We start from the raw sequence: 10,988 nt of genomic DNA on the forward strand, positions 1-10,988 counted from the left end.
TAAGGAAGGTAAATACATTAAAAAAGAGAGAGAAAGCAGCCGTCAATAGCTATTGTAATTCAGAAATGTAGAGCATGAATAGGGATAATTCATGAAAACAAAAACAGAAAAATGGTAAAGGTAGAGGTCTGAATTTGCAAAGGAAAAAGGAGATAAGATGTATTCAGAAGGAAAAGGACTACTATATATATAAAACTTTCTTTTGCACAAACCTAATAGTAACCACACAAAAATACCCAAAACTGAGATATAAAACTTAAAAAAAGAGGAAAAATGAGAGTACCATCACCAAAGGAAAAAAAAAAAAAAACAGAAACAAAAACAATTAAGATATAGAGATAATAGAAAACAAAAATAAAATAGCAACAAGAAATCCTCATGCAGCTACAATCACCCTAAATCAGGGGTCTCAAACTCGCGGCCTGCGGGCTGCATGTGGCCTGCCGAACAATTTTGTGCGGCCCGCAGACTAATCCACGAAGTTCAAGAAAAGTGTTGCATAACAGTTGCCTTTTGTAGACCTAGTGCGGCCCGCCGAACGGCTGTGATCTTGCTCTGCGGCCCACATGCTGAGTTGAGTTTGAGACCCCTGCCCTAAATGTAAATGCACTGAACTCTGTAATAAAAAGGCATGGAGTAGCAGATTGAAACCAAAACCAAAATGCAATCATATGCTTCCTTCAGGAGCCATATTTCAGCTGCAAAGACAAAGATAGACTCATAGTGAAAGGATATAAAATGATTTTCCAAGCAAATGGCATCCAGAGAAAAGCAGGTGTAGCCATACTTAATATCTGACAAAATAGATTTCAAGATAAAAAAGGAAACAAGAGACAAAATTGGGCATTTTATAATGTTAAAGGGCACACTATAGCAAAAAGAGTTAACACTTCTCAAATACATATGCACCCAATCATGAAGCACTGAAGTATATAAACAACTACTAACAAAATTAAAGAGAAAAATAGGCAAAAATATAATCATAGTAGGGATCTAACTACTCCATTGACAGCTATGGATAGATCATCCAAATAGAAAATCAACTTTAAAAATTAGCCTTAAATAACACATTAGACAAAATGGACAAAATTGACATTTACAGAGTCTTTCCTCCCAGAACACCAGATTATACATTATTCTTTAGTGCATATGAAACATTCTCAAGGAGAGACCATATGTTGGGACACAAAACTAGCATTAACACATTTTTTAAGTGGGAGGAGGGAAGATAGACAGATTCCTGCATGTGCCCTGATCAGCACCCACCCAGCAATCCCCATCTGTGGCTGATGCTTGAATCAACTGAGCTATTTTTAGCACCTGAGTCTGACATGCTCCAATGAACTATCCTCAGTGCCCAGGCTGATCCTTGAACCAATTGAGCCATTGGCTACAGGAGGGGAAGGAGAGAAGGGGGGAGGGAGGAGGAGAGAAGCAGATGGTCACTTCTCTTGTGTGCTCTGACCAGGATTCGAACCTGGAATGTCTTATGCCAGGCTGATGCTCTATCCACTGAGCCACCAGCCAGGGACAATTCCTTCTTATTTATTCTAAGGGTACACATTTTTCTGCTTTATGGTTAAGTCCAAACTATATCATTCTCACTAATAGATAATGTAGCTACCCCCTACTTCATATTCACCAAATAATTCATTATATGATTCTCTATGTAATTTTATTTTGCCTTTAGGATATTTAAAGGATTTTTTATTATAGATTTTAGTGATTCTTCCAAAGTGCTTGAGCCTAATCTGTTATTTGATAGTGTTTCCCCTTGTCTTTAGTTGGACAATTTTCTCTATTCTGTTCTTTTATTGTCAGTTAGTTAAGAGAAATTTTATTTGATCACCTGTCCATGCTTAGATCAAATTGTTTTAAAAATATCCTAAGCCTCCTTTTGGAACTTTTACTTCTTAAATTTTATTTCAATTAAGTCACATTTAATCTATTGCCATTTCTAAAGTTTAATGGTAAAATAATTTTTCTCCTGACATAATGTTTACTCATTAGTATTCAACTATGCTTATTTAATGAATACACGCCTGTTCATTTATTTACCAAAAGACAGTTCTAAAAATGAAAACTAAAAACAATGTAGGAAATAGTTAATTTCTTTTATGTGTGGGTATTTTAAAATTACTTGATCTATGAGCAACATATTATAAAGTTACTTGAGGGTGTGCTCCAGCAAACTAATGGTATAGGACCGTGATGGCGAACCTTTTTATAAAAACTGCCCACTATTGCAGTGCTGGTCAACCTGGTCCCTCCCGCCCACTAATGGGCATTCCAGTTTTCATGGTGGGCTAATCGTGGCACCGTTTGGTTGCTCCACTACCACCCACCATGAGAGCTAGAACGCCCACTAGTGGGCGGGAGGGACCAGGTTGACCAGCACTGCAAAAGTGGGTGGTTTTTATAAAAAGGTTCGCCATCACCGGTCTAGTACAAAATGAAAAAAGGAATGCTATGGAAGGCAAGAAACTGTGGTTTGAACTCCTAAGAGCAATAAGGGAAGTCCCAGGATGCTATTGTGCTTTAGGTCTAAAAAATATCCAGTACTTACTGATAAAGAGAAGAGGTCTTGGAGGCAAAAAAAGGGAACTCCATTGTGTATTCACTGATTGAGACAATGGAAAATTTGAGAATGTGGCAAATCATGAGAAAAATACTGGCAAATAGAAAAGCAAAAAGAAGAAATAAAAAATGTGTGAGGTTTTAAGCAATTAATTGAAATAAACAAAACACTTGGTGCTATGAACATTTTCCTTTGAGTATTAGTAGGGACAGCACAAATAGTGTTGAAGTATAACTGACAAATAGTGGGAGAAGGCTCTGTCTCTAAAAAAAAAACTTTAAAAAACCCAACAAATCTGTGACTAGATTTGTGAGTAGATAGTGTGAATTCAGATGACATAAAGCATAAATGGATGGATAATAAAGTAAGAAAAAAAGGACACAATTATTCATATTTAAAAATTCATTAGTGTATAAATAACTTGACCCTTTATAAAAGATGAGATATAGAGACAAATGATTAATGTTTTTTTTTTGTTTTTTTTTTTTTAAATTTATTTATTCATTTTTAGAGAGGAGAGAGAAAGGGAGAGAGAGAGAGACAGAGAGAGAGAAGGGGGGAGGAGCTGTAAGCATCAACTCCCATATGTGCCTTGACCAGGCAAGCCCAGGGTTTTGAACCGGCAACCTCAGCATTTCCAGGTTGATGCTTTATCAACTACACCACCACAGGTCAGGCTGATTAATGTTTAAAAAATAAATTTTTATGTCTTTACCTAGCATTGTAGGATAACAGAAAAATAAAGCATAATGAAATTGTATTGCAAAATGATCTGCCTTTTAGAATGTTAAACCAAAATTTTATTTTTATATTTCCTATATCAAAATTCACATAAGAGTTTGATGACAGAAGACAGGAGTTTAAATATCAATTCTATATATAAAGCTTGCTGTTTCACAGAGCAAACCAATTGTTAGAAAACACAGTGGACAAATATTTACTAATAAACAAAATATATAAGCTAAATAGGAAAGAAGTACTATGTGACAGAAACCATGATAACTGTACATGTGTTCTCAATATTCCTCTCTAATATTACCTTTTTTGTTCTACATAACAATCCCTTGAAATAGATATTAATTCAAATCATATATGAGAAAGTGAGACTCAAAGAGATTAAATAACTTGCTCAAACTCAAGAAGCTGGGACTTTAACCTAGATCTCTGACTCCAAAGCCCATGACTGCTTTAACATGTTATTATTCATCTTTATTGAACAGTTATCATTTGCCTTTGATAGGCTTCAGGATCCAAAGGGTAGGGGAAAAACAGAAGTACAGAAATACAAAACAAAAACAAGTTTTATTAAATAATTTCAAGTATACCAGACAACAAAAGAGTTAATCTAAAGAGAAAAATAATGCCAGACAAAAAATTACAGGCAAACAATTTTGTATTTCCCAAATGGGATTTGCAGCATATGCTCAATGATGTAGTTAATAAACTCCAGGGCTTTTCTTCCGTTTGCATACTGTAGGAATATAGACATGCTGCAAAAACAACAATAAAAAATGGCAGCTACTTTGTGTTTAAAAAGTCTAATAATTCTAACAAATCTTGAAAATGTTAAGCAGTAATTGGATGGTTTGCATTTTTCCTTTACTTTCCAGCTTATACTAGAATACTTGATTTTTATGGCAGTCATTTATAAAATTCTTTTACCACATTTCCACCGTTATTCATATTTCCTCCAATTTTTCTGACTGGATGAATGAGGATAGCACATACAGAAAAAGTATACAGCTATGAATACTAAATTAAAATCAAATTATATTCTACTAGAGACTAAACACTCATTAGTAATCTTTTAGTTAATCATGAAATGTACAAAAATAAAAAAGAATACATTTTATAGTCATTTTAAGAAGTGTATATGACACTGTAATCAGAAGTTCTATGACTACAAAAGACAATTATGGTCACAGTTAATAATTTAGTTAATACTACATCACTATGTTTGTGCTTTTGGCAGAAAAATAATTTTAAAATGCATAAAGCCACGTATATCTGATCAGTGTTTTACAGATAAAGCATTGCCAAAACTTAGGTTCATTAAATGCTACAAAGTAGAGAAACTATTAATTTTTAATGACTTTGAATTTCTACACTCTGAATAAAATACAATTACTTACTTTTTTCTTCGGTTTGACTCCATAAAATATTTACGTGCTTGATTTCGACATATTTTTTGTTGTTGCAGTAATATTTGACGCTCTTCTTCTAAATTTTTCTCTAGGTGGATTTTCATATCTCTAATGACAGCATAAAGTTAAGGGCAATGGTTCATGTCTTTAGTGGATGAATGTTAGTGCTATATGGTAAATGCAATTATAGCTTCATACTAATGAAATAATGATTATTCTTTGTGGAACATTTAGTTATGTATACACATTACTGTTAGTGTATGACTAGCAAATGTTTTATATAAAAAAATTATGACTTGGTATTAGAATTAAAGATATATCTCACTTTTCCTGGAAAAAAATAAATTACTTTTAGATATCATGAACTCAGATAAAGAGACTGCATATTGTTTCATTCACTTTATAGATATTTGACTATTGATGAACAAGTTACACTCCTAGGCATATATATAGAAAAATGAAGGTTACATTTCACTAATGGACAGTAGATGAATTACACTTTTCAGTAAATTTCAGGATCCTTTCAATATCAATATTATAAAAACAACTTTACACATTTCAAAACAATCATGTTTATTTGAACTTTTGGGTGTTTGAAACTTTGCTAATGAGAGCTTTTTCATTTTCAATTATATTGCTCTTTAGGCATCTTTATATCATTGACCATAATTTATTTTATTTTCATTTTATTATAAAATTTTTCACCACAACACAAATATACACCTACATACACATATACACATTTTTACTTAAAGTTTCTTTTGAAGGACTTATAAAAATGAAATAAAAGGGAAGGAATCTTGTTCTTTGCTAGCACAGAAACAGCTAATGATTTATCTTGTTCTTCTCTAGTATAGTACTTTACTAGAAGGAGTCGGACTTCAACAAATGACTACTAAAAGCCACAAGGCAGTGGAGGAAATTGCTAGTTCCTTTCAGGGGACAAAAGAGTAACACTGAGGGAGGCCGGGGAAAAGCTGCTTTGGCTCAGGTGAGAAGCATGCAGGACTATGAAGCAGGTGGAGTCAATTCTGTTCTCCGTTCAACAAGTTTGAGATCTCATCCTCAGAACATAAAAGAAATCATAAATGTAATGTTTCTAATGTCCTGACAATTATATATTCTTCAATTTAGTCAAATGACTTTCTCCATATATACTTGTATAAATATATATTTGTTTACATATTAATATAAAATGTCTTATTTGCACAATTTTTGCCTGCTGAGTTATAAAGAATACTGCTATCTTTGCATCGCTTCAAAGTATGATCTTCAAGTTTAAAAAGTTAGATAGTTGGTTAAATTTTTGGTTTTTCTATGAGCTGTACCATATATCAGTAGGTAAGATATTTACATAAGAATCACTGTTATATACCTGTTCAAAAGAAGGTAACTTTTATATAATTAACATAAAAAACCCCAAGAATACTATGGTTTGTAGGATTAAGTCACACATAATGATTATAATTTAAAAGCATAGTCTAATCCAGGGGTCCCCAAACTACGGCCCCGCGGGCCGCATGCGTGCCCCTGCATGCGGCCCCCTGAGGCCATTTATCCGGCCCCCACCGCACTTCCGGAAGGGGCACCTCTTTCATTGGTGGTTGGTAAGAGGAGCATAGTTCCCATTGAAATACTGGTCAGTTTGTTGATTTAAATTTACTTGTTCTTTATTTTAAATATTGTGTTTGTTCTCATTTTGTTTTTTTTTACTTTAAAATAAAATATGTGCAGTGTGCATAGGGATTTGTTCATAGTTGTTTTTTTTTTATAGTCTGGCCCTCCAACGGTCTGAGGGACAGTGAACTGGCCCCCTGTGTAAAAAGTTTGAGGACTCCTGGTCTAATCTACTCCACCTCATCCTCATCTCTCCATCCCCCAATTTAGTCTTTCTCCAGTCGAAGCTAATTTAGGCTGTATTAAATATATATATATATATATATATATATATTACTATAACTATGTATCATACAAATATGTATCATATGTTTCTGCCAAATTTATTAGCGCTATCCTATTCTTTTTTCTTCTCTATCTTCTTCCACAGCCTTGGCTCAGGCAGTTCTAAATCTCTTGCCTGGACTACCCCAGTAGTCTTCAGACTTTCCTCTTCATTTTGAAACTTATCATCTTCCCTTTGAAACTCCATAAAGCCAGCTAATAGCAAATCGACTGATTTTGTCACTTTGTTGTTCTCCAAAAGTTCTTACCATCTTTATTCCAAATTTCTTAGAATATAAAGCTTTCTATAGTTTTCAACATTTCTCAAAATTCCCCTGCATGAATCCTATGCTTTGCCACACTTGATACTTATTAACAGAACATGCCATGATGTATCATGCCATTATCTCTCTGCACATGCTTGGCTAACTCTACTCATCCTTTCAAGGTGCACAGAACCAAGGATGTTGGTGAGAGAGTATGAGATGGTAATGAAGAATAGGGTATAAATTGGGTAGGGAAGAAAGGGGACAAAGTAGGTGCTAGGATAAGAATGGAAGGGGAAAAGATTGAAGATACGAGGAAAAAAGAGGCATGGTATGAAGGGTACATGAGAGAATTCACTTTAGCTAATTTTAATTTGGTGAACTTTATAAAATTTTGTTCTTTTATAGCATTTAGAGTCAAGAAATTTGACGCAAATAGAAAGCTGGATGTATTTCAGTACTGAATTCATATTTGAAAATCATATGTAGAAATTTTAGTCACTTTTTTTTTTAAGACTACAGGTTTTTCACTTTTTTCTTATTTAGGCACTCATTCAAATAAATTTGAAAACTTACTTTGTTACCAGGTGTTCAATGGGAAGCATTACAGGAACTAAGAAAATCCAAATTAATATTTATAAAAGGTGCTTAAGTGTTTTTTTTTTTCAACTAGTAACATGATATTCTTGATATAGTGTCACAGTCCTTTTTATACTAAAAAATTCATTTATTACAAGTTATATACACACATTATGCCTATATTTTATACATACTACCAAAAATATATATGTAGATACCTATTTATGTACCACTAGTAAAAGTTGTTGGGTTTTATCAAAGCCTTTCGGGCATCTATTGAATGATCATTTACAGCTTCTAAAATTTTAACCATATGTTTAGTATTTAAGCATATCTTTAATAATATATGTCTCTCTAGGAAGCCATCTTTATAATTCTGGAATTAAGTTTTCTTTTGGTTTTGTTCCTTCAAGATACTGCTGAATTTCTTTGATGTTTGTATCAACATTCATGCCCCATAAAATTAAAAGAATTCAGTCTATGACCATTTCATTAATGAAAATTATGGAAATATAACTGTCAATGAGCCATTTACAATGCTTCCCTGTTTTTTAATTTAGAGATAAATCAGGGTCCAAGATTAGTGTGCAAGAAAATACACTGTCAAGGGGACAGAATCAAATCCAAACAGAAAACAATACTGCTTATTTCAGAACACATCTTTGAGAGGACCGGTTTGGGAGAGCAGCAAAGGAAAAAGCCAAAATGCGTGGGGTGAATAGTGAATAGACGAGAGGAACTAGAAGGCGCTACCACAGGCTACCATTTTGAGGAAAGCATGATCAGAAGAGGGATATTTTAAACAATAGAAAGCTCTGTACTTCTTCCTCACTAGATATTTATACGTAGGACAGAGTCTGCTAAAGATCAAACACTAAATTAAATTTGTTTGTCAACTTGCTGTTAAAATGGCAACATCCCAGAAGTGGAGATGTGGATAAAATGGGGTTAACTTGGAAAGAGAAGACACTGCATTCTCTGACAAGATGACTTATACAACACCATCACTGACAATCAAATCCTTTGAATACAAAGGTTAAATTCTAATTATCGTGACATTCTCTGAAGGAATAAACATGGTTTACATATTTTGAAAATAGAACTCTCACTTTTCCGATATTCTACCATGCAGTCAACAGCTACATCAATGGTGGACTCGACCAATTCTTAGGAAAAGGTCAGAGATAATCCAGCATGAAGCATCCAGGTCCTTTGCTTCGATTTTCTCTGTGCTGTCTCACGACAGACTAGGCAGGGGATGGAAAACAAAACAAAATACCCAACTGTGCTAGGCTTTCGCAGCTTTGGTAAATGAATTAGCAGTGTGTTAGGTTAACTGTTAAAACAGACATTTTCAATATAGCAAATCATTTTACTTACTTATGGAATTTTCTCCAAGTAGCATGATTAATCTGGAGGAGAATATGAAGTAAAGGGCATATGGTATAATTCTAGAAGGCAAGAAGACAATATCCATAGAATACACAGTTTAGGTACCGTAAAATTTGCAAAATATTTTACACGAAATTGAAGAATGGGAGTGAGATAGCCAGCAAGGTGCCGGGGGAAGCAGTCATAGCATAAAATGGTATAATTTCAGGTGTAAGGGGGAGCAAGGACAGGGCTAAGCACTCATCCGCACTAAAATGACCGGCTAGTTTCCACGACCTTGCGTCAGTGGCAGCAGGAGTCTCATGAAAAAAAAAAAAAAAAAAAAAAAAAGATGGGCCTCGCTTCCAACACGTTACTCGCAGCCGCGGTCGGGAAGAAAGGATACAGGTAAGCGCCACGTCGCGGACGCTCCCCGCTCGGCCAAGGGCTGAGGGGGGCTCTGCCGCGGGTGTCCGAGGACTCAGCGCCCAGTCCCGCGACCGCGCTCCGGGCGCCGGGCCTCCCGGTCGGCATCCTTCACCTCTGCGCCGCCTCGGGGCTCCCTAGCGCCTCCCTCATGGCAGCTCCGCTCCTCCTCCGCCTCCTCCGCCTCCTCCCCCTCCCCTCGGCCCCTGCCCACACTCCGTCTCTCAAGTCCCAAGTCACCGGCGCTGAAGAGTTGACCGCGGCAGCTCTGGTTCGCGCTCAGCAGCGATGGTGGCTGTGGTAGCGAAGGCAGCCGCGGCGGCGAACTTGCCCGGCAATGGGAAACGTGGTGGCAGCAGCTCCACCACCGACGCCGCCATCTTGACAACCAACCGACGCCGCGTCCTTGGCGACAGAAACCAGGGTGTCGGGGCGGGGCGGGGCGTGCGCCCGAGGCAGCCAATAGGAGGCTTCAGCGGCTCCGCCTGCTCCACCCTGCTGGCGGCGGTTGGGAACTCTGGCATCTCAAGGGACTCGAGTCTTACGGAGAATTCAGCTGTGCGTCAGAATCTGACTCAGTTCCATCTTTTTATGAAGATGTTTTCGTGGGGGTATTGAGAGTGACGAAGCACAGTAAGATGCAGACCCCCCAAATACAGCCACCGTGGGGACTCTGAAATAATTGCCTCCGGGATAATTCAGGGGTAGGATTTGTTGTTGAACTACCAAATCCTGTTGTGGGGTTTGAGTTGTGAGTCTGTGGGTTAGCCTATTTACAAACACCATCTCTTTTAAAAAGCTTCTGAAGTGGAAATTTTCTTTCTCTGTATTTTTTCTCCCAAACTCCATGATACTTTTGCCATTCCTTCTACAGTCATCTTCCTGGCCGTTTCCCTACTTAAAAGGCTTACATTTCAAAGGCTCCTAGCGGTGCCTCCCTTGCTGCCAGATTCTGGAAATAGACCATCACAGCATCGGTGGCCTGGAGAGAAGTCCAGGTTTAACCTAGCAATCTCCTGGGAAGACAAGCTAAAAGCGATCATATTGAAATTGTTTCAGGAGGTATGGTAAATTGAATGGATTTTGCAGTCATCAGTTTAATGCTATGCAAATGAAACTTTGAAAAAGGCTGAAACTTTCTGTTGGAGTCCGTTATAAAAGTACGGTATGTATAAATTCTGACTGTATTTCAGGCATTTTTGTTTTGTTTTGGTAGAAAAACTCCCAGATTGGAAGCAGAATGTAGAAACCAAATAAAGATCACTCATTATTCAAATGTTTCTGTCTTTGTGAATCAATTTGTTCATTTTTCGAGTTCAAATAATAAACTTTTACAGCTGAAACTCTTTAAGCAGAGTTTCTGTAAAGTTGGATGCAATAACTCAAATTGAAATGTGCTCTGGTGACAGATTTTAAAGTGCCACAACAAATCCAATTTTGATTTAGAACACAAAGTACATAAGCCCCTTCAGGACAATGCCAAGAAGATAAAATTTTGGCAAAGAAAAGCGAAATGTGTACACTTGGATGATTAACTATTATCTTGGCAAGTTTTTAACAGGTTTAGCCACAGGCATTGACCTTGATTATATTCCCATTGCTATTGTCTGTTTCTCTGTTTCTCTAGGGCCTTTTAGAGAAATGATGGTGAAAGAGAGAGAGGGAGCAATGTAGGGCAGTGCA

At 36.5% G+C, this 10,988-nt stretch overlaps 1 protein-coding gene across 1 annotated transcript in view; it reads right to left on the reverse strand.

The window, feature by feature from the left end:
* CEP126 (centrosomal protein 126) overlaps window positions 1-9,676 on the reverse strand; it is an 80,307-nt gene extending 70,631 nt beyond the window's left edge. Inside the window, exons 1-2 of the mRNA XM_066252760.1 lie at window positions 9,286-9,676; window positions 4,711-4,830 (exon numbers count right to left, since the gene is read on the reverse strand). Coding sequence (XP_066108857.1) covers window positions 4,711-4,830; window positions 9,286-9,413 — 248 coding nt within the window. The 5' untranslated portion in view covers window positions 9,414-9,676. The remainder of the gene's footprint in view (window positions 1-4,710; window positions 4,831-9,285) is intronic.
* Between the last annotated feature and the right edge of the window lie 1,312 nt (window positions 9,677-10,988).

Source organism: Saccopteryx bilineata, chromosome 1 (genome assembly GCF_036850765.1).
Source record: "Saccopteryx bilineata isolate mSacBil1 chromosome 1, mSacBil1_pri_phased_curated, whole genome shotgun sequence".
In the NCBI taxonomy this organism is placed as follows: Eukaryota; Metazoa; Chordata; class Mammalia; order Chiroptera; family Emballonuridae; genus Saccopteryx; species Saccopteryx bilineata.